Raw genomic sequence first — 25,051 nt, forward strand, 5'->3', positions numbered from 1 at the left:
CCCAATGAAATGAAAGGCAGAAACCAGGAAAAGAAAAAAAGAATTAAATAACATACATAAGATAGCTTGCCGTTTTATGAAAAACAAATGAAGAATTACACTCACATCACACTGATAAACTGAGAGGCTGCCAGTGGTTCTCAGGGCAGATGTAACATTTTAACAAATGTGATTGTTTGTGAACGAAATAATTCTGATCAAAAACTTAATTGCAGCCAAAGTGAGCCCTGGGCTGTGTCACCATAATCCATTCTGACAGGAAGCAGTGAGTGGAGATTCCTACTGTGAACGGAGCACATGTGAAAGGTCAGCTTTGGCCTGGAACTTCAAAACCGTTAACGTGTAAAACAGTGTGCATTAGAGCCCGGAATGGCTAACCACTGGATTAGCGGATGTCCGCTGTGTGGGTCTGATGTGCTTTTGGCAGGTAATGGCTAATTGGTAAATAGGCAATGTATTGTAACTTCCTTCTTTGCCTCGTCCCAACATTTACCAGCAGAATCTATTTTTAATTATAGTCCTAGAATATTGCAATATTAGATTTATTACATGGTCTTGGTACAACAAAATAATTTATTTCTCAAATAAAACACATTTTTAATAATTTAGTGAAGGAAAAGTTGCATGTATTTAAGAAATAAATGTTTGTGCACAGGAATGGAAATTTTTTTCATATAAAATGGATATATATATATTTGCTCATCAAATAGCAACTATAACAGCCAAATTTTGCCAAATAAGGATTTCATTAGAAGAAATATGTACTTTACTCTCATACAATAATCTGAAAACACAATTATACAAGAGAATTTTACGTGGCTTAAAACAAAATTCTAAATAAAAATGCAGCTAATACCACAGTTTTCATTTTTCAACATGGAATGTTATTTATGAAAGAACCAAGTTAAATATTGCCTTATAAGTCAATGCATGCAACAGTATTTTATACCTATTTATTGCTATAACATTGGTCTGTTTGGTTTTAAATTATAGCCATTTCTCCTCTATCTAAGCCACTTAAGGTAATATGGCATTAATGAGTGATAAAAACTGGCACTGGACACTTCAATGATTGCTTTAGGATCTTAACTCATTTCTGAGTTGTGGGGAAATAATACTTCCCTTTAAAAATATGCAGGTCTTCTTCAATAAGTTTAAATTCTGTTCTCAAAATTATGCTCTAAGGTCATGTTTGGTCATTGGGCAAAGAGAACTCCTGGGCCCACTGTGGGTCAAAACAAAGAAGGCTACTTGGTGAGGGAGCCTCATCCCCAGCAACTTCATGATTCCTGTTCCTTTCAGAACATCAACTGATACCTTTGGAAACAAAACCACACATTTGCTTCTAACTGGAATGGATAGCTGAGGAGAAAAAAAAAAAAAATCCTGGACAGCAAAGCAATCAATTTCTTAAGTTTCTGCTTTTTGTACAGGATCTGGAAACTTCAATGTATTTGGAAATTCCAGAACCTTCCCAACAGTCTGCTCCTGAAAGTATGTGCTATCCACAGTTACCAATCCACCGCTGTGCACAAGCACCTTCTCAGAGTCTAGGCCCTCATCACAGGGGCTGTCCCTCAAGGAGCTTTCAGTGTGGTGGGGGAGCCCAGACAGGTCAAACATGAAGAGCTGTAAAGAGGTAAAGGAGAGGCCGGGCATGATGGCGCATGCCTGTAATCCCAGCGGCTAGGGAGGCTGAGACAGGAGGATTTTGAGTTCAAAGTCAGCTTCAGCAATTTAGTGAGGTGCTAAGCAACTCAGAGAAACCCTGACCCTAAATAAAATTCAAAATGGGGCTAGGGATGTGGCTCAGTGGTTGAGTGCCCCAAAGTTCAATCCCTGGTGCTCCCCAACCCACAAAAAAGAGGTAAAGGATGGGGAGAGGAAAGCAATCAAGAAGCTGCTGGACACATCCACTTGATGTTTTCACTCCTCCTTTCAGTAATGTTCAAGTAGACACCACAACAGCCATCTAGATTCACAAATCGGGCACCTAAGTTGTCCAAGGAAATCAATTTATCCTAGAGACACAAAAACAAGATGTCACAATTCCCCCCACAAAGAATTTTACAAGGTTCCAAGCTGGTCATTAAGAGCATTTTCTGTTAAGTGACTAATTATACCTGGTAACACACTAAGTCATCCTTTTAGTCTCTTTCCTCATCATTTCTTCCATCATCACAGCTTTCCAGTATAATTCTTGGCTGCTGTTCCACTTTCTTGGTGACACTTGGGCTCAAAAAGAGCTTACAAACTTCCCTCTAGAAAAGTGACCAGCAGCAGAAAGTCGTTCTATACTAATTTCAATTTAAAGCAAACACATCAACTCAGGATGATGGACATGGTGCAGAGAAGCTGCACCCTGGTCTAACCTCAGTGCCAACACTCAACATCACCACTGTCTCACTCAGGAGCAAGATTACTGCAGCCAACTGCAACTTTTAATTAAGAAACACACTTTGCTTACTTCTTAATTGGTTCATATTTGTTTACATGTTTTAAACTATAAAATGTCCCAAAGGTTGAACTTAATCTTTAATTCAGTTCTGGTCTATGAATCAATTTTTTTGCAAATACAAAGAAATACGTTACCAGTTTCTTTTCAAGAAACCATCTGAAATGGGAGGACACCACAGAAATTGATCATTCAATGCTTATTTGTAGGAGCACATTCTCTGTTACTTGTAAATTATTTTGATTTACAGTGAATCGTTATTGTATTCATAAATGCTGGAAAGTTGATGAACAACATGATATAATGACACTCCAAAATAATTTTATAACTGCAGGTGTGCAAATCATAACACGTAGGAGATGACTCAAAGGATAATGGGGACTAGGGCAGTTTAGGAAGGGTCACATAAAGGAGGGAAAGGAATAAGCACATGGGCCCCCAATTTTCTGAGCTGTCTTAAAAACACGCCAGTGCAGGATAGGAAGATGCAGTGGAGCATGGGCTGCAGAGTCAACAGTCACACTTAAACAACCCAAGGCAAAATGCTTCATAATTTACAACAATCCAATCACACCGCTCATTCTTTTGAGGTTAAATGCTACTGACATAAGCTACACCTGAATCCAATCAGCGCAGAGACGTTGAGAAGATTCACACGAAAGGACTAAATTTGTCACAAATGGGTTGGTTTCCGATCTTAATGTAGCCAAGTTGCTTTACTCTGACCTCCATTGAACAAATCAACTTAATGGGCACTAGGAGTGCTATAAAACTTAACAATGGAGTGATTTTTAACTTTTAAAATATAGTTATGAAGCAAAATGTTGGATAGCTTCTACAATACTGGAAATCAAATTAAATCTAGATGTTTTTTAACAGTCTTGACAGATATAATCCTAGTTACCATGTAAATTTATGGTAAGCTGCTGTGATATTAGCCACAGGTGCTACTTTTAATATATGAGCCGCATCTGGCTGGGAATAGAATTTCTCAGAGGACTGAAAATGACCTCACTATCAGACAATGGAAGGGGGGGGAAGCAAGACCACTGTGGCATATAAAAAGCTGAAGATGTGGCCCACAACTAAATATTTCACATAAAATTCATTTTAACTCTGCGGTTGTAGGTTAAAGGATATTATGCTTTTAATATTTAAGAGGCGTAGATATATTTCAACCAAATAGCCAAAAGATTAAGAATATAAGACGGTTATGAATACCCTAGCTACGTATATAATACTAGTTTGCCAATCTTTGATCAATGTTGGAAAAAATGATGTGCTAAGACTTGAAAAGAAAATTCTTTCACGGTTCCCAAGCACACAACATGAGTGGACACCACGGAGCACAGTAACCCAAGATGTTATAATTACAGATCTCTAGGCAGAAGCAACTCTCCAGAGCCTGGCCAACAGCACTGGCTGTGTTTTTAGTTCTTTAGAGTCATTCATCACAACCAAGAAAATATTTTCACCAAGCAAATCTGATTTTTTTTAAAGAAAATCACTACAAGTAATTACCATTCTGGGTTTAGGAACTAGTAATATCACCCAGAGACAAATACAAAAGGAAAGTACAAGTTTACTACCTACAATTAAAATTTTTTAAATAAAGATAAATATGTATAAAACACAAAATTGTTTGCTTTTAAGAAACCCTGAACCATTTGAAAGCCATCATTTGCCAGATAACTGGCAAGTGTAGAAATGTGATAGAGGATTTACAAAGACTTGATTTCCTATGAAATAACTCTTCCTGAATTAAACAAGCCTTCTTTATCTGAAAAAACTCTCAAAAAGTGAAACCTTTCTATGAAAATATTTCCTTCACCCTTGCACTAAGCTGTGAGAATAGTAGCTACAAAGCCCTATAACATAATATTTTCCTTCTGGGCTTCTCAAGTAACTTGAAGGGCTTCATTTTTTTAGCTTTAACAGATTAATTCTATCTAGGTGATGATTTCAGTTTACTTTTTTAACAAGTGACTAGATCTATGCCTGATCTTAATGGGCATCAACATCCTGAGGACCTTTAGCAAGAAGGACATGGCAGCTCCCTGACATCTGTGTGCTCAACCAATAGCATCAATGTGGAGCAGTTAGAAAAGGGAGGCTCACAAAGCCTCTCCACTGTGACAGTGCTTACTTTATAAAAGTACTGGCTGAAATGACACATGACCTTTCTGTCCAATGTGATACAATGTACCTCCCACCACTAAAAATCATGAGGCAAAATATTTAACTAATTCAGAGAAATGTTTACCACACATGAAGTGAAAAAAGAAACTGACTAAAAATCATCTACAATATAACCCCAATGTATATTCACACACACAATCACATTATTTTTAAGTGTATCTTTCTGTGTTTTATAAATCATAAGACATATTATGCAACCAGGAAAAAAAAAAAACATTTATTAGCCAGCTGAAGGTACCACACAAATGTAGCATGGTGGTATCCTTCCCGTAAGAGAGAGAAGCCTGGCTGATCTCCATGGGGAATGAGTAACCCACAAAAATTAAAGACTCTTGTTTATGGCTTGCAGTTTTAAACAAATAGAAGATGTAAGGAACATATCTTCAAATGTACATTAGAGAATCATGCTGTGAGACTGAATTGCAATGGCCCTCTCTTGTACACATCTGTATCCACGGCTGTATAGTCAGTGGCTTAGAAAGATGGATCCCTCAATGCACAACATGTGGGTCTCTCTGTGCAGAGTTCCATTATTCCAGGTGAAGTTTCCAGTTGCCTTTTGCAGACCTTCTTTTCTGGAAGTGACTTTCCTCTCCCGATAGAAGCTGACCTCCAAACTGTAATAGATTTAAGACTGATAACTGGTCAATTGAGTATTATAAACTAATGTTTTCCAGGCCCAGCACAGGGAACCATGTAGTAAGTTTCAGGTCAAATTCCTATCAGTAGCTGGCTACCTTTTTGTTCAAAATATGCCAAGAACACACAGCCTCCCATGTGTAGAAAAACATTCAATTTGGAATAGCAGAGCTGTTCATTCAAAGGTCTAAGACATTCACCAACAAAACTAAAATCTACATTCTGAGTTATTCTACAATTCTTCAAAAGATAGATTTGTGTTAAGAAAAGCCATCACCTTAGCATAGGAAGGCTTGAAAATATGTTGCCACTGCCTGCTTCCTTGGTAAGTCTGAGCTCATTCCTTAACTTCTCTGACTTTTCTACTGTTCGCAGAATGAGGATACCAACACCCATCCAGAGAAGGCTGCTGGGATATTATTGCACAGGGTAGCTAACAGCAAGCTACTGACACCCCGTAGACCTCACTTACTCACTAGTCCTTAAAGTACTTTGTGATTCTCCAGACTGTCATAAAGAAAAGTGATCTGGCTATGTTTCAGGTAAATAATACAACGTTCATTGTCACCTGGTAGCTGGGCATGGTGTCACACACCTGCAGTCAACTACTTGGGAGACTGAGGCAGGAAGCTCACTAGAGCCCAGGAGGTCAAGACCAGCCTAGGCAACAGAGAGAGACCCCATTTCAAAACAAACAAAATGAGTCACATATATAGAATAATCTAAAGCAACATTTTTACATTAAAATTTCTATAAATAATTCTCCCCAAATAGGTTCCATATATTTTTAACTTTTCTATACAGAACCCCATCAAGTTATGATGAAGGAAAAAAAAGAAAGAAAAATCAGCCAAGAGTGCTTCACCAGTAGTCACAGAAAAGAAAATAAAGAATATGAGACTAAAAGAACTGTCAGGAAACAGAAATGAGTGCCTAACAGAGATGAGGTAGACAGGCCTGTGGCAGCCTCCCAGTGTGGGTCCTTCGTGGAGTCTTGGAAGGACCTGTCCTGAGTCCCAAGACACCAACATTCACAACAGACTGTGGCTGTGGCTGTGGGTGGCTGAGGCTGTGGTGTGAAAATACTGAGTGAATGCAAGTGTGAGTGCTTTTTCTTAGAGGCAACTGACTAGAGGTGCCAGGAGTGGCCTGAGTCCTTTTCTACTGCTTCAAAGTTACACACAGAACTTTGAAAAGCCATTCTTCTGGGAAGTGCCCAGTGGCATAGAGACCACCCTCTCATCCCTGTCAATCACTTAGCGGCCAACTCAGGAATCATCTGTGACTAGGAGTAAGGAGATGGGAGGTGAGGAAATGTCCCTAGTGAGAACAGGTTTTAGGTAATAACCCGTAGGAAGCAAAAAGAAGAAAAATGCTTTATTCCTTTGAGTCTAAGTATACTGACCCACAGTGAACCAAATCAAGGGACCCCATGTATTCAAATACACATAGGTAATGCTGAGCTGCATACTGTGGGAGAGGTACACAAGCACAACCAACCCAAGTCTCTGCCATTGAGGTGCTTATACCTGAGCGGGAGAGACTCAGGTGAGTAGCTGTGCTGCTCTGCTGCATGATGTAAAGTGCACTAACTCTCAACCTGATTCTGCCATTATTCACTGTCACCCTGGCAACTCACTGCATCCCTGGGTCTTCTGGTCACCTTCTTCTTTCCAGCTCTGATAGTCATAGGATCAATTCTAAGATTCACAACTTTAATATCAAAACATGGATGAAAGAACTTCACACAAAAAGCAACCTAAAGACTGAGTCCTAAAAGGAAAGAAGACAACACACCAGCATCCGAGGCATGGGAGGATATGTATAAGCCAAAGAGCTCCTCTTCCCCTCCAGGATGGCCTGCACCTGCCCCACCAAAACCATCCTCGCCATGGGCACCGAAGACCTCCATGCGGTTTGACCTAATGGTCATCCCTTGGTACTCACCTTGCCTGGCATCTCAGCAGAACTGACCCTTCCCTTCTTTTAAAATGCCACCTTCTTTTGGATTCTGTTGTACAATACTTACCTCATTTTCTTATTCCTCTAACAGGTCTGAGTCTTTTGCTAGCCCCTCCTCTTCTCTTCAGTCTCTAAACAGCCCAAGACCTGAGCCTGCTTCTCATGCTATAATTTCTTCCTGAGTGACGTCATCTATTATCTCAGCCTTTTTCCATACATACCTATGACCCTCCCATTATCTGTGACCCAGACCTCACCTCTGAGTTCCTGATTCAGACATCAAACTACCTCCTTGAAGTTGACATTTGGATGTCTCACAACAACTCACACTTAACAGTGTCCCACACAGAAATCCCTGCACCCCAGTCCTGTCCTCTCCCACATTTCCACTCAATAACTAGCATCTCCAGTTACCCAGCTCCTTCAGACCTGAAATCTGAGAGCCATTCTCAGGACCCTCTGCTCTTCTTCCCTACCACCCACCAATCTCTCCTCCCTAGTCAGGAGAAACTTGAGTATTCTCTTTGAATATGCATTTTCCATAAGAGTTAAGTGTGCTGCTACCTCTGGTTTCTTCTCATGTGAACTCCTAAATATAGTCCCAGCCCTCGTACTTCTGTGCTTCTCCTGTCCCTGCCCCAGTCCACCCCAGCAGTGATATCTCATCTGGAAGAATGCAACGGCCTCCTCAGCATTCTCCCAGTTTGACTCTGGCCTCTTCCACTCCATCTTCTACATCCTCTGATTGGTCTTTTCTAAAAAATGCCTCAGCTCATCACTTCCTTGCTGATCCCTTCCCTGACTGCTCTCTTCAAACAGAACTGGTCTCTCCAATATCTCCTCAATAATAGTAGGCCTCCCCACTACTCTCTCTCACAGTGCCCCTTGCTCTTGTGGTGGTGGTCATCTGTGCTTGTGGTCATCCAGGGTATGCATCAGCTGGAGTCCAATCCTGGCTCCATGCTTACCAGCTGTGAAATGGTGGCCAAGTCCCTTAGACTAAGCATCAGTTTTCTCATCTGTAAAGTGAGGGAAACATCTACTTCACAAAGTTTTCTGAGGATTAAATGCATAAATGCATGTAAAGTCCTTAAGTGTTCATTAAGCATTAGCTACTAGGATTTTCCTTCACGGCACTCACCGTAACTTGTGATTATACTTTCCTTTTTTCTTTGTTTATGCTCTCTCCCCCACTAGGCTGTAAGCTCCGTGGAGACGGGGACAGTATCTGCCTTGTAAACTGCTGCACCCCAGCATCCAGCACAGTGCCTCATCTAAAGTGAGTGCCCAGTCGTTGTGTATTAGCAGGGAATAGATAAAAACAGAAGTGGGTGGAATGTGGACAGACAGGGGCAGGATGGGCTAGGATCTGGGGTGGCAGGGAGAAGAACAGCTTGAATAAAAGTAGACAAGAATGGAACTGAGATGCCAGGGGTCTTGGCCCAGTCCCAGCATGGCCACTAATTTTCCATGGCCTCGATCAAGGTACTCTCCTGCCTTCGGCCCCTCACTTCTTCAGTCAGTGACCTCTGGGTGACCTCTCAGGTATCTTATAGCTCTAACCTGTAAATAAAGAGACTTCTTGCAGGGCTGGGGTTGTGGCTTGATGGTAGAGCGCTTGCCTAGCTTGTGTGAGGCACTGGGCTCGATCTTCAGCACCACATAAAAATAAGCAAATAGGGACTGGAGTTGTGGCTCAGTGGTGGAGCACTTGCCTGGCATGTGTGAGGCCCTGACCTGATCCCCAGCACCATAAATAAATAAATAAATAAATAAAATAAAAAAGATCCGTCGACAATTAAAAAATATTTTTTAAAAAAAGAAAATAAATAAATAAATAAAGGCCTATCAACAACTAAAAAAGTTTTAAAAAGAGAGAGAGACTTCCTGCAGGAGTAACGAGAGACAGGGTTAGGGCAGGACTGCAGGCAACTTTGAAAGCTTCTGAGAAGATGAAATATATTTCGTAAAACACAACAGAAATGTGTTGGGATTTCTGAGCAGAGACCGAGTCACAAGAGAGTGGTATGCAGTCCAGTGGGAGCAGGGAGCATCTAAAGGTGACAGACCGTGAGAAAGCTCCTGACAGAACTCTAAGGGGAAGGCAGGGGCACCCAGACCAGAGCAGAGTCCTAGGAAGACACTGAAGAACAATGGAGCAATTCTTGGTGACTGGTCTCCAAGATAATTCAGCTTCAGGTCTGAGTGCTTGAAAGGATGATGGCCTTGCCGAAGTAAAGAAAGGCCAGTGTTGGCTTTCAGACATCCCAAGCCTGAGGCAATGCTGAAGGTGGAGGAGACTGCCCTGCGAGGGACCCAGCTCACAGAACCAACAGAGGGCCCTCCTTTCCCCAGCACACTCCCTCACAACTTATCAGATCTCCAAGGACCAACTAAAAACTCCCCTTCTCCAGGCAGCGACCCTGTAGTACATCTCCTTCAGCTTACCCATACTTCACATTTTAGTGCTGATTAATAGAGCAACTTGAAAAACTAAACCGCCTTGTAAAATTTAGATGCACCACCTCCCCAGCAAAACTGGGAGCTCTTGTAGGCAGAGACAGAACCACATAGTTCTCTTGCATCTTCTTCCTTCCACACCTTGGGCTGGACGGTGCCAGTCTCTTGGCAGCTGCCAATTCAAGTGCCTTGCAGTGCTCACTAAGCCGGACAAAGCCAGACCATGCGGTTCCCGGCCTGCCCAGCTGGGGCGGCTCCAGGCACCTGGTATGTGTCCACAGCCAGGGCTGCAATGGCAAGGGCAGAGCATTTGAAGCTGGTTTGATGGATGGTATGGCAAAAGACCACAATCCTGCCCTGCTGGCTAAGAGCACACTGGCAAACAGATTCGTTAGATGCATTGCTGTTTTCATAGGACTGAATTTAATGATACAATTAAATGACCTCTGGTTGCTCAACAGTGATACCTAGGTTACTCCCAAACAAGCACAGTTTTGTTTGTGTCAGCTGGTGAGTATCCCCATTCTCAGGGAAGTAAGGTGAAACTCATTTAAGGAAGGAAAGTAACCCAACAGGAAATCCTTGGAAAACAACATATCTCCTAAAAAATAAAAACAACAACAACAAAAAAAAAAGCTTTCTATATCACAGTAAGATAAAAGTGTTGTTACCAGAACCAGTATGTGAGTCTGGCACCTGCTAACTGCGACATGAGCCAATGTGACCACAAGCAATCCTATGGTGAATGAGTTAGAATGCCCATGAGTGTGCCTAGATCACAAGGGCAATATAATATGATGGTGAATTAACTGCCACACAGAGGAGAGGCTGTTATGCTGTTTTATTTAAAAGGACACACAAAAAAAAGAGCAGAACACAGAAAGCTCAGAGCCAGGGGAAAAGGACCTCACCCACCTGTCCACACTGTTGGACCAAATCCCTCCTGAGAACAGTCAGCAACTGGCTACTATCCAGCCACCAGAATGTGAGTGCAACCAAGAACCCTGAGTAGCTAACACAGCCTCCACATAAGCACCCAACATCCATATTCTGAAGCATCTGAATGCATATTTCTTTGAACAGTTTGAATGCACCAAAACTTACAGTGCAAACCTAAATGCCATTGATGATGGCTATACTGAAGCAGCGAGCAGGCACACCAAAGAAAAATAGAAATAGAATGAAAAAGAGCAAGACCGCAATACTTTTATTATTTAAGGTCTCCTTCCAATTATTTTCTGCAATTATTGAACTGGCAGTCCGTTGTTATTAATTCATATTCAACCTATTTAAGCGGTACCAGCAATGTGGGCTGGAAACAAATGCCTCAGTAATTTCCTAACTCTGAGCGTTATTTTCTTGTCAGTTAAATTTAAAGCAACCCATTTGTGACCACTTTATACCAAGTTAATCTCATCTAAAGTGCTTCACAAACCCTAACAGCTACGGTAAGGTTTTATACTAATGAAAGCAATTTACATAAATGAAATTTATGTCAATGCATTTCATGACAAATTTTTTATTTTATAATAATTATGGTACTTATATGATAACATCTGTTGATATTCACAGTCTAAACCTGGCAAAGATTTAAAATCACAACACTTTCCATGCATTATGTACATTATCTGTGAAAAGCAATAAAAAAGCAATGAATGCATTAATCATACCAATATCATCTGCAAAGCATAAATCTGAAATATCTTTCACGTCAGCTCAAACTGCTTTTTTATTTTTTACACACCTGATTTTACGCCATCTGTAAAAGGGCAAGACAAAGACTGTTGAGGAAATTATATGTCTTGGCTGTTTGACTTTTACAAAATACTCAGGCTAAGTTCTGTAAACAGAAGATTTACTACACGACTAAGAAAGACCGATGCAGTTAAAAGTCCGTTTTTATTAAAGGGTGGTGTAATGACCACAGTGTTTTCGCACTGCAGTGTGGCATCATATTTGCATTGTTGACACCTGTTTTACATTTCTCCTGTCTATCACTGCATATGCTTTTACAAATACACATCAGGTTTAAGCCAATTGTATGGCACATCCAGCAGAAGCAAAACTTCTAGGCTCTAGTTTCCCCACCTGGGTGGACACCGACACTGATGTTTCGGCCACCATGTGATATCATCAACACAGTCCCACCTAGGGCTCCCCAGGACTTCAGGAAGAACTCCAGAGTGAATGCCAAGATGAATACCACACAGATATTTTGGTTATCTTTTCCAAGTCTAGGTAATGTGTGTTAAAACACACTCATCTCTACTCTCCATTCCAAGGAAAACCATGGACACTTTCTCAGGTTTCCTGTCTGCTATGGTTACAAAGCCCATCAGTAAGCACATATTAAATGTAGGCTACTGTATGTAATAGCCACATGAGTTTTCACTTTACCTGCTCCCAGTCACATAAACATCAGCCCATGCCTTAAGCAAATGGCACTTTCTAATCTACACCATGCCCAAATCTTGGGCACCTCCTCTCCGGAATTGCTTCCCTACCCTCCACAGGCAAAATACCTCTTCCAAGACTGCTCAGGTGCACTGATGACTCACAACTGTGATGTGCACAACAAACAATAATAAAACCCAAACTAATTCATTCACAATGAGAATTGGCTGAGACCTCCTCCAAAAGCCTGTGGAGGGTTGTTAAGACTCATTAACGGTTGTCTTTCTTCTGGTATCATCTGTCTTTCTTCTGGTATCTGACTTCACTAAACATTTCAAAATGTTAACCATAAGCCTATTATCAAGTCCCTCAATAAAACATTTTTTATAAAGTCAGCAACAGTAACTTTCAACTGCTCTAAGGCAAGAGTCTCTCTGGGCACAGGAAGAGAAACATTTTACACACCCCAAAGCCACGTGTGGTGCTACCACTTCGAGGTGCACAGACCACTACCACGCAGCCACAGCCATGCTAACAAGACATTCAGGAGGCTCCTCCTCACTCCCACACCACTCCAGAAGTCTTTCAATGGCAGCAGTTACAAATGTGAATGTGATGAACAAGCTGGAGAACAAATAAAGCTTGGGCCTTGCCTTGCAAAAGGTACTACACTTGGACAAGCTGTTAAACTGAACCAGGAGGCGAAAGCTGGCAGAGTACTAGACAGTTCATAGGAGTCAATGTCAGACACCCAGCAGCCCCTCGGGAAGGAAAGACAAGGTTCCAGGAGTACAGGGAACTGGAGCCCCTCCTCACAGAGCATGGGCCCTCTCCATTACCAGCAGGAAACTCCTTGTAGCCTCCACCCAGAGTCCTTCCCAAAAGGTACCAAACCAAATCCAGTGCCCAGTCATGGCTGCTTACCTACTCCTGATACTGAGCTAGTTTCCCTGCCCAACAAGGGTGGTCCCAGGTACCCAGTAGTGTGGAAATGAGACAGCTTGCCCAGGGGGTGCGAATGGCAGCTGGCCAGGCTAGGCTCCTGCCCTGGAGGGCTCCACCTGCTGGTATCTGGAGTTGCTGTTTCCTGAGTTCCAGAGCCTCACCTTCTGCACCTACTTGTAAAGCTGAAACCGTCCTGATTTTGTAAGCTTCCCGTTTATACCTGTACATGACAATACACAACAAAATTTATCTTTATAGGACACTCACACCCACATTTCTAACATTTTGTTCTTTCAGTGCAGACACCCTGCAGTTGCCAAACACCCAAGAATAAGTTTATATGTCAGTTACAGACCTCTCCCTCCTTATGTCTACACGAATAGAAAAGGAAAGTCAAGCTCCTTTACAAATGCCAACCCCACCCTGTCTCTGCCTCAAGTCCCAACACTGCCATGTTGTCTACTCTCCAAGTGTCACCATCTGTCACCATCACACTGCCCATCAACCCACGAAGCACTGCAGACCCTGTGCATACTGCAGAGGTCAACAGCAATCCACACCCATGGCTACTTCATCTACCTATGCTGAGAGAATCCCTTAGGGATTTTCACATTTATCATCTCAGATTTGTCCCCATTTGAGCTACCAAATAAACTTGGGTTATATGAAATCAACCATATCTTGGTAAAACCTCTGAGAAAAAAGAAGGTCAAACATTTTTCTGGCTCTATCACTATAATAAAATGCGAAAAAAGCCAAAGCTCTGAGAAATAGGTTTCCATCCAGGGCCCCTGAAAATGTTCCTAAAATGTACAGTTCATTTTCTAAAGTAATAAAAGAAATAAAGACAGATGCAAACTTGTGATACCAATTTACAAATACTACATAAGCAAATCATTTAAAAATTATAATGTCAAACCAAGTGTAATCTTAACTCCTGAAGTTTTTTTTTTAATTTTTGTAGTTTTCAATGGACAGCATGCCTTTATTTTATTTATTTATTTTGTTAATGTGGTACTAACGATTGAACCCAGTGGCTCAAACATGCTCTGCCACTGAGCTACAGCCCCAGCCCCTACTCCTAAAGATTTTAGTGAAAGCAAAATGAAGACTGCAAAGAACTGAAAATTTTCATAACCTACTGTGCAAAAGAATATATTTTATCCATATGTTCAGCAAAGATGGGGCACCATCGTTAGGGGCACATGGAACACAGCAGGCCTCCCCAATTCCTGCTGAGGGCAGGGCTGTAGCCAGGGAGATGCAGCCTTACCACAGTGCACATGTGAACACACAAATGCCTGCTCTCACACACACACAGAAATAGGCCCAGGGTTTCAATGGTCACCCTCACCTACCCAATTTGCATACACACAGGGACTGTACCTAGAAGACGTATTCCTAGGTTAGGACCATAGGCGCGTAGATTTTAAAAGTTGACAGGCGTGGGGGCTGGTAGTGTGGCTCAGTGGTAGGGTCCTTGCCTAGCATGTGTGAGGCCCTGAGTCTGATCCCCAGCACCACTAAAAACAAAAATGAACAAACAAAAAAGGTTGGCAGCCATTGCCCACTTACCCTCCAAAAAGATTATATCAAATAACACTCCCAGCTCCTCACCAGCCAGCTCCCTGTCACAGTTGCACTTCCTCACCAGCCCGAACTCCAAGGACCAATGTTTTAATCCCTCCCTTGCACACACCCTCCCCAACCTCCCTGACTTTGCTCCTGTTTCCTATTTGACAAATGTTCAGTTTTCCTTCAGCCCAACTTCACACCTACTCCAAGCCTGTGTCTACGCAGCTAAATGTGCCTAGAAAAACAAACAAAATCTTCACTTTAAATATGTGACCAAACTCTGAAGAGACACTAAGAACTGGCTACACGTCCCCAGAGAATTCACCACCTTAGTCTCCAAGACGACCATTTCTCCCACTCTCTCCCCAGACCTCCAACACGCCTCCCTTCCGCATTCACCGACTACCCATCTACCTCCCTCGGTACCCGTCACTCTTCCTGCTTTCCTATGACAAGGCCTGCACTGCCCATCCAGTCCTGTGTTCTCACAGTTACCCCTCTGGAAATGCTCACACTGGTCTCTCCAGCCTGACCCCTGATGCCATATATCCACCTGCTAACCTGATGTCTCCACTTGGATGACCTCCTCTCAAACCTGAAGTGCCCCAAGCAAGGTTCATTCCCTACTCCCCTCCCCCATGCCCTGTCTTCACAGCTCAGTAAGTGGCACTAATGCCACCATCCTTCACCCTACAGCTTGAACCCACACCCTAAGGTTATCCTTGAGACATTTCCAGTCTATCAGCAAGATTTTTTTTTCTTTTTTGGTGGTGGTGCCCAGGGCCTTGCACATTCTAGGCAAGTACTCTACCACTGAGCGACACTCACAGCTCTACTCAGGCATCACACATCTCCACCCAGAGAGACCACTTCAGACTATTCTATCTCAAAAAGGGTCTCCCCCTTCACCTTCTATTCCAATCTCCCACATAATTCTTCTTCATGCCACTTATGAGGTGATATTGCATTATCTACTTATTATCTATCTTCCCCACTGAAATATAAGCCACATGAGCTTAGAAGAATGCCCGGCACAGAGAAAAAGATGCTTAACAAATATTTGGTAAATTAATTAATTTTTTAAAAAATTTACCTGCACATACAACTGTTACATTGTGAGTAAATTATACCTACAGAGAATGACTAGAAGAAAATGGAAAAAATAAAAGTAGTTATAATGAGAAATCTTTTTTTAAATTTATACCATTCTATTTTAACATTATGTTGTTGCTAGAAAAAAAAAAAAAAAGATACTGGCAGGCTGGGGATGTGGCTTAAGCGGTAGCGCGCTCGCCTGGCATGCACAGGATGCTGGGTTCGATCCTCAGCACCACATACAAATAAAATAAAGATGTTATGTCCACTGAAAACTGAAAAATAAATATTTTTAAAAATTCTCTCTCTCCCTCTCTTCCTCTCTCTCTCTCTCTCTCTCTTTAAAAAAGAAAAAGAAAAAACAAAAGACAGTGGCTTTTCCAAAAGATGAATGAGGATCTGTCAGTGCCAGGGAGTCACTACCCTACTCATGGGTTGTAAGCAGGAGCCAAGCAGCTCCTGGTGTGGGGAGCTGGCCTGGGAATATGAAGGGGCCCTGGTGCTCTCCTGTTGAACACAACATCAACAGCAGACAGAGCCACTCTGCAACCATGATGGATCAAAAATAGACCATTCTGGGGGCCGGGGTTGTGACTCAGTAGTAGAGTGCATGCTAGCATGTGTGAGGCACTGGGTTCAATCCCTGGCACCACATAAAAATAAACAAAATAAAGGTATTGTGTCCATCTACAACTAAAAAAAAATTAAAAATAAAAAAATAAATAGACCATTCTGTAATGACATCTGAACACAGACAAAACAGGAATGCTATCCAAGCCCCAAAACATGAAACACCCCCACTTTCCCGGCTAATGAGGAACTACTGCTTCTTTTCCAGTTTCAGCTTTGGCCCAACCTTAGTCTGTTGTCCCTTAGGTAAGGTTCATTAAAATACTGAATCACAGAATTGTCTCTTTCCAGGCAACATCCAATTCAGAGCAAAGTCCTGATTCCTTCAGCACTCTCCAAAAACACTTAGCACAAGCCCAAATCCCGCCACAAGTCTTTGCAACACACTGTCTTCCTGAGATGCCCATGGTTCCCTATAGGGTGTGCTCTCCTTTGCTGCAATGAGCAATAAAGCCAACTTGTTCAACTAGACGTGTGCTCTTGGGTTGTCTTTGGCTGGACTGCAGTGACAGTTGTCATGACATCAGTGCCATTACAGGAAAAGTCACAGCAGACTGCTGGAAAATTGACCCAGGATATAATGTCAGTGCTGGTTCTCTGAATACATTCTCTGACACCAGCTGATTTTCTTAGTATTTATGGTCTTCTGTTTCCTAAAAGCTGAGTGAAGGTGCGGGGGGAGGGGGGCCTAGTTAATGAAATGTCCCAGTGAATAATATTAGTTAATCAGGGATGCCCTGCAAGCTTCCCTTCCCCCATTTCTGAAAGTGGTCCAGAGTGCAAGGTTGGAGTGGTGCTGGAGGACTGACTCATGGGCAGGGCCTGAGGCAACACTACTCAAGTACTTTAAGCCACATGTTCAAGCCCAATAAATTAGCCCAGGCTTAAAGAAGTCAAGCTGTACACATGTAAGAATTTTAATAAGCTTGGAAAATGCTACCTAGAGCTTATACACAAGCTTACTGTACCAATGGGATTCCTTGCCACCAGCCACAGAGTGCTAAGCCCCTGACAAGAGCTGTCGAGCACATGGGGCAGCAGGGACAGGGAGCCTGCTTGGTCCAGGTTTCCTCAGGAGTTGAGGACTCAGAGCAGATGGCTGGCAGCCAGATGGATGGAGAACAGAATAGGGCAGGCAGCTCGGTGGAGCCAACGGCATTTACTAGGAAAACATGCCGAGGGTTTCTTTGGTGGAAATCTGGTCCTCACACACCCTTCTAGAAACTAGCAAACACTACAATCAATGTCTGCATTTATCAAATGCCTGTTTGTACCAAGAACTGTGCTAGGTACAATAGAGAGTTATTTAAACAAACACGGTCTCTGACTTCTAGTTGCTGACACCTAATATAAATAAAAACAATAAATCTGTCCAGAGGATTACCAAACTAACTGAACAAACACGAAATAGTCAAAAGCATTTACCTTATATAAATGCAGCAGAGTAATAATTGAAGGGTAAGTCATGGGAGATGACTCTCTAAACAGGGTGGGGTCTAAATGGAACAGTTACCTTGTTGAGTCTCCAAGAGGGAGGTCAGGTTTTAAGAAAAGCTTCAAGGATTGGCTACTGGGCTTGAGGAAAATGGGCCAATTAGGGAAGAGGGTACAGCTTAGGAGATGACTTAGAGGCAGAAACACAACTACAGAAAGAACCAAAACTGCCCAGGAAAAGGAAAGGTAATCAGTCCAACAGGTGTATGTTTCTCTTTTTTTTTTTTTTTTTAAGAGAGAGAGAGAGAGAGAATTTTTTATATTTATTTTTCAGTTTTTGGTGGACACAACATCTTTATTTTATTTTTATGTGATGCTGAGGATCGAACCCAGCCCCCTGCACAAGCCAGGCGAGCGCGCTACCGCTTGAGCCACATCCCCAGCCCAGGTGTATGTTTCTCAATTGGTCTTATTCATGCCCCTTTCTGATAAAAATAAAAATTTCACACCCTCTTTTAAGGTTATTTAAAATTCCAAAACTAAATATACTATCCAACACCTAATCATATCAACAGTGGTTTCAGAATTTGATTTTCCAAATAATAGAAATTGCCTCTTCCCCCAGAAGAGGTAATTTTTACCTGGAAGGATGCCCCCTAACACTGAATTCTTTTTTTTTTTCTCTTCTTTTTTTTTGGGGGGGGGGAGGGCAGATACCAAAAGAGTTACAGCCTGCGGTGACGCTAACCAGAATTTATAATTACCTGATTAAAATTTTTGAAGGAAAACTCCTTGTAGATGGCATCCCGCTCACTTAATTCCGACCATCCTGCTGCTTTGAGGTCAAGCATAACTTGGTTCCTCTCCTCTGCTGCCAACAACTGGGCATCTGAAGACTACAAAGAGAACACATTTCATATCTGAAAATGTAGAGGTTTATTAAACTCTTTAAATAAACTCATAGCTCTCTACCTTAAGAACAGATGTAGAAAAGTCTCAAGGGCAACAAATTCTAACCAGCTTTCACTTCTTTGTTCTCAAAAAACCCAGACAAAAGAAAGACCAGCTCTATACAAAATAAGCTGCCTCCATAGGATGGCTCTCCTGCCCCTTACTCCTGCCTCAAACTTCACGTTTTGACAACTCTGGTTTCTTATAGACGTCCCTGAGACTGACCACTGCCACTGGCCTCCAGAGACCGTTTCAGAATTTCAGGAGTTGGAAAACTGAGGTAAGAACACCCACTGAAGGAAATTCTGCAAATCCATTGGCAGGACCAGGATTAGAACTCAAAGCTCTGAACTCCTGTCTTAGTGCTCTTCAGGAGGGTCCCCTGTCACCTGGTAGCCTTCATCAACTAGTCATATGGGTTGTAACTATTTTTGATTAATAAGCCCTTTTACCTCTGATAAAAACCAATCCCCAGAGGGAAAAACCAATGTACATTTACATAGAATTTTGATATAATAACTTCTGGGGTCCACAGACCCTCTACTATAAATAAAAAAGACCTTGTCTTGATAGAGTACATTTATTTTATTTTTTTTAGAGAGAGAGAGAGAGAGAGGAGAGAAAGAATTTTAATATTTATTTTTTTTAGTTTTCGGCGGACACAACATCTTTGTTGGTATGTGGTGCTGAGGATCGAACCCGGGCTGCACGCATGCCAGGCGAGTGCGCTACCGCTTGAGCCACATCCCCAGCCCCAATAGAGTACATTTATGAAATCCTTTTCTCAGAGCACCAGTTCAAAAAACTTCCAGGAATGATACTGGCCAAATCATACTGTTATACTGTACTGTGTGCATGCATGAATATGGAACAATAAATCCCATAAGTATGTTCAACTTTAATGCACCAATTTAAAAAAACATGGTAAAGGGACTGGGATTATGGCTCAGTAGTACAGAGGTCGCCTAGCATGCATGAGGCACTGGGTTCTATCCTCAACACCACATAAATGTAAAATAAAGATATTGTGTCCACTTAAAATAAAAATAAAAAATAAAAAGACATGGTAAAAAAAAAAAGAAAAAAGAAAAGAAAAACTCCCTCCAGAGTTTGTCCAGAGTACTATCCAGTCCAAAGCACAGGGGTGTACAACCCACCTTGCGCCTTCTCCCCCTGGTGATAACATTCACAAATCCAGGTTCTTTGGTAAATGTGCCCACATTTCCTATGACATTTGCTTTTTAACTTTAAAAACTCTAACCTTCAGGCTGGGCTGTAGCTCAGTGGCAGAGCACTTGCCTAACATGTGTGAGGCACTGGGTTCGATCCTCAGCACCATATAAAAATAAACAAATAAAAAAGGGCATTCTGTCCATCTATAACACAAAAAAAAAATTTAAAAAAAAAAACCTCTAAACCTCGCCAGGCACATTAGCACATGCACATAATCCCAGCCACTCAGGAGGTTGAGGCACTCTCAGCAACTTAGCGAGGCTCTAAGCAACTTGGTGAGACCCTGTCTCTAAATAAAATACAAAAAGGTCTGGGGATGTGGCTCAGTAGTTAAGTGTCCCTAGATTCAATCCCTAGTACAAAAAAAAAAAAAAAAAAAAAAATCATGGCCAGAGAGAAGGTTAGGTTCTCACTCCAGTATAAGTGCCAACCAATATCTTATGCCTCACCTACTTGCAGAGCTACTGTAGGTTCAGGTGAGAGACTGGCACTCAGAAAGTCTGAACTAATGTTGAACACTTGTCATCAAAGGACAACTGGGGATTCTCCAGATTCTCTGCCATGAAGCTGCAACTCATGCCCACTTCTAAAATCCTAAAATCTTCTATCACTGATATTAATATAGTTAATACTGTTTTGCCAGGTATGGTGATGCATACCCATAATCCCTGCGACTTGGGAGGCTGAGGCAGGAGTATCAAAAATTTGAGGCCAGCCTCAGCAATTAAGGGAAGCCCTGAATAACTTAGTGAGACTGTCTCAAAATAAAAAATAACAATGATGGGGGGGGGGGCTGTGGTTGTGGCTCAGGGGTAGAGCGCTTGCCTAGCACATACGAGGCACTGAGTTCAGTCCTCAGCACCACATAAAAATAAATAAATAAATAAATAAATAAATAAATAAATAAAGGTATTGTTTCCAACTACACTGTGTGCATGCATGAATATGGAACAACAAGTATCTAAAATACCTAAAAAAGGCGGGGGGGGGGGGATATAGCTCAGTAGTAAAACATCCCTGAAAAGAGGAAAAAAGGAGGTAATGAACAAACTTTCTAGTTTTTCTTCCTTGCTACACTTCCCCACAACTAACAAAAGGGAAAAACTAGAATACCTCTTCAACAAAAACATTTGAAGGTCTGTTGCTGAAAAAGCATTTACTATTAACAGCCAAAAGAGCTATCCATTAGTCTTACACCGAGTTCTGAAAAATTTCACACTAAGGTCTACCACAGAAATTAATCTAAAATTTCTATTGAAGATAACTATTTTAAGTCAACTCAGAATTTCAGAAAAGAATCAGAATCTGTGTCCACACTGCATGGTTGGTGAAGAAAACTAAATATGCCTTTGTTGCGCAGTAGTCACTTGACGGCGGTGGAATGAGCACTCTGGCAATGCTTCTCTCTGGTGCCATCCACAACCCCATTGAGATCAGCGGTAGTAACTCTGGCTCATCATAGATGTCTGCCCAGCCCAGGAATCATGTCCAGAACTGTGAAATGGAGTCATTTCATCTACATAACACCTATGGCCCTCTTAAGGACATGAGGACACACCCTCAGCAGAACCCTTCCATGGAGGCCTAGAAATTTTTTAATAGGAGTGTGGGGAGAGAAAAGCACAGGATTTGAAAGAGTAAACTTGACTCAAGGGCTAACTTTGTTACTTTTTACTGTGGGATGCTGAACTTGGCCTCTCTCTTAATTCCAGTGTGTGTCTGTAATGGGGATATATATTATAGTATCTACTTGCCAAGATTTTTTGACAGGTTTAAAGAGAACTTAAATGTGAAGGTACCCAGGAAAGAGCCTGGCATGTGACAGTCACTCCAATTAAATCCTTCCCAGACACCATGATTTTCCGTGGTCACCCACACCAAGAGAAAGGTATGCCATAAGACATGTCTAGCTGACAGTAAGCACTCAAGTTGTTCTCGCTTTCGTGGCTACGAAAGCAGAGTTCTTATCTTCCTCCACCATCCAGCGATTTTAAATTTCTTCTATTAAAGAAATTTGAAACGTGCTCTAACTTGCAACTTGAGGAAATGAAACGGTGCGTTTAGTGCAAAACTTTTCCACTAGGTGGTGCTGCATGTTAAAATTTTCCCTCATGTTAAATTACTCCAAAGTATTAATTTCCACAGCAGGAAAACTGAACACCCCGTCGGAAGTGAGAAGAAAAATCGATGTGTCGCAAAAAAAAAAAGCAATTTATTTATCAATAGTTCCTCCAAAAACTCAGCGCTAAGACAAACCAGCTCACTACCGAGGGAAACAGGCGACTGCCAGCACCCCGGAAGGCCCTGCTCGCCCGGAGCGTACCGTGTCCAGGACCCACCTGCGCCGCTGGTCATTAGCTAACCGAGTGGCCGTAAGCATCAGTTTTGCAACTAATTTTCATGTTTACTTAAAAAAAAAAAAAAAAAAAAGCAACTCGCCCTCTTTGTTTCCGGCTAGGAAGTTCGTAGGCTGCGGAGGAATTTTTAAGCCAAAGGCGAAGTGACACTGCTGGGGACATACTTCCTCCGACCCGCGCGCAGGCAGGTACCAGTTTACGCCCCGGCGCAGCGTCCGAGTCCGCAGGCCCGAGCCCTCCCGCCCCTCACCCGGCGCCGCGGGCCGCCGCGAGCGCTTGGCACTCACCAGGGCCGCCAGACCCGGGCTCCGGCGCCGCAGCGCCGCCAGCAAGCGCCGCGTCGCCCCCAGCGCCCCGAGAACCGCCGCCATGGCGTCCGCCGCGAGCTGCCCGCCGCCCCGGCCGCCTCTCCCCGGCGTCGGCTCCGAGTGGCAGGCAGCGCCGAGCTGCGAGCCCAGCCGCCACGCAGGCCCCGGCGCGCCCCAGAGGCCTGCAGGAGCTGCAATGGCCGCTGACCGGGCTGGGTGCCGGGCGGGCGGACGCGGCGCTCTGTCCGCGTGGTCCCCGCCGAGTGCCGGCTGGCCGCGGCGGGGAGCAGCAGGGCGCTGGGTTTGCCGCGCAGCCCTGACCTCGCCTCGGGCCTCGGCCTGCCTGGGACTCGCGCACCGTCCGACCTCGCGGGGCTCCCTTCTGGGGACGCCGGCGATAGAAGGCAAGGGCAAGGGGGCACGAGGGAGCTGCCCCCTAAGTAGTTAGTTCAGTTCTGGGGACAGTGGATCTTAGTGATTCACCTCGAAACCATGCAAATCAGGCAGCCATGGGTTCGAATCTGTGGTCAGCCGTATCCGTCTTGATAAAGTAGTAAGAGCTGCATCTTTAGCCTCCCCGCGGGCTCAACACCGGAGCCTCTCCAGAGACAGGTGAGGACAGGAAAACTGTCTCGTGTATTGGGAGGTATTCTTTCTTTTATGTATTCTATGTGTGTATTTATTAATATTTTTCTTTTTGAGATGTAATTGACAAACCATCAGGTTCACCCTCTAAAACGTAGTGTTTGGGGCATTAACTTGTATTCGAAATAAGCAAATGAATGACATAAGTGGGTTTGGAGAGTTTACAGCAAAAGAATAGATATGTACAAAAGATCGATTTAACCGTTGTGAGCCGTCAGTTTTATATCCCACATGGACTTGAAAAAAATATAAAGCCTTTTGCCTCAAAATGGCCTAAAATTCATGGGCTTCTGGCTTGGCCTGCTTTCTTCCCTTTTGCCCACTTGACAAGACATGGCTATCTGAAAAGCAAAACCCAGGGGAAGACTCAAGCTGGGGGTGCGGGATGGGGGAGGCCTGAACATGTCACTGGCAACAGGCATGTAAGACACTGGCTTCTTTCGCAGGGTTCCTGAGGCAGACAGACTACAAGTGTAATTAAAGTTTGTATTTCCAATATTTACACTGGGTGTTTATGATCATGAAAAATATTCTTGAAATTTGCTTATTAAAGTGAGAACTGAAAAATGAACTGCTATGTGTGATTTAACAAATTAGTGACCCTTCATCACTTTCCTTCCTTAACATTTTATGAAAATGTAACATGTCAACTCTAGTCAGGCAAACAGCCAAAGATGGTAAGGGTCAGGGGAGTGATGTCATCTGGTAGGGGCTTTGAATGCTCTGCCTTCACACATAGCTCCCAGATTAATAGGATTTAAGCCCCTTAGCAAAGACTTAACTGGGTACATCTTTTGCAGTGGTCAACCATGTTTGGCTTTGCGAATGTTAGGCTTATCCTGGACTGCTTCCTTTCCTCCTGCTACTTCCCCTTCCTTCCCTCAAAACCAGTGTTTCCTGACAAATCTCTGCATCTCCTCTGTAGGGAATAGCCTTGCTCCTTATTTCCCTCCAGGGGAACCCCACATAGCTGGTCTTAACTAAGTGTTAGAAGCAAGCCATGGATATGCTGGTCATCCTGGGAGCCCTCCCTCCCCTTCCAGACTAGAATAGCAACCCAGTATATATCACAAGGCATGAAAACACTTAAATCTTTTATATATAATTACAACACTGGGAATTTGCCCCCAACAAAATTTGTAATTCTTTTTTATTCCAAAATGAGACTATATGCAATTATATCCAGCCAAAGAAGACAGGTAAGTATGCTAAATCTATTCAAAGGTCTGTTAAGGTTAAGAAAACTACTAGCAACAGTGAGATGTTGGTCATTTGTTAAGCAAAAAAAAAAAAAAAAAAAAAAAAAAAAATCCAGTTGCTAAATTTTAACAATAGTATGACTACAACACACTGGAGAAAGCCTAGAGGGAAAGGCAATCAGTGGTTACCTGGGACATGGTATGGAGCTGGGGAGAGTCCCATCTCTCAGAGGTTCTAGAGTAAGAATGCTTATGTTTGAAGCTTGGTCCCACCACTGGAAGAGCAAGTTCTGGGGGCCTCCTTTTACTCTTTGAAATGAGGCTATTTAAGAGTATCCATCTCATAGGGTTATTTTATGGATAAATGAAACAATATGAGTAAAGCATTTAAAATAGTACCCAGCACTCACAGTAACAGTTGCTCAAGTGTTACTATCACAGATGGAATCATTAAAGTTTTTTGTTTTTTTTTAATAACTGGAATTACAAGTATACTTGTGAAGTTCAAATCCCAGCTTCATTAATTTACTATCTATGTAGCTTCAGGAAGTTACTTAACCTCTTTAAACC

At 42.7% G+C, this 25,051-nt stretch overlaps 1 protein-coding gene across 3 annotated transcripts in view; it reads right to left on the minus strand.

Moving 5' to 3' along the window:
- Positions 1–23,838, minus strand: part of Pcbd2 (pterin-4 alpha-carbinolamine dehydratase 2) — a 48,296-nt gene extending 24,458 nt beyond the window's left edge. Inside the window, exons 1-2 of one of the 3 annotated variants that reach the window (XM_026398181.2) lie at positions 22,617–23,830; positions 18,553–18,684 (exon numbers count right to left, since the gene is read on the minus strand). In XM_026398181.2, coding sequence (XP_026253966.1) covers positions 18,553–18,684; positions 22,617–22,700 — 216 coding nt within the window. In that variant the 5' untranslated portion in view covers positions 22,701–23,830. Of the gene's footprint in view, positions 1–11,459; positions 11,475–18,552; positions 18,685–22,616 lie in introns of those variants that run through there. The other 2 variants (XM_077797021.1, XM_026398182.2) reach the window with 2 other exon arrangements.
- Between the last annotated feature and the right edge of the window lie 1,213 nt (positions 23,839–25,051).

This window comes from Urocitellus parryii, chromosome 1 (assembly GCF_045843805.1).
Source record: "Urocitellus parryii isolate mUroPar1 chromosome 1, mUroPar1.hap1, whole genome shotgun sequence".
Taxonomy (NCBI): Eukaryota; Metazoa; Chordata; class Mammalia; order Rodentia; family Sciuridae; genus Urocitellus; species Urocitellus parryii.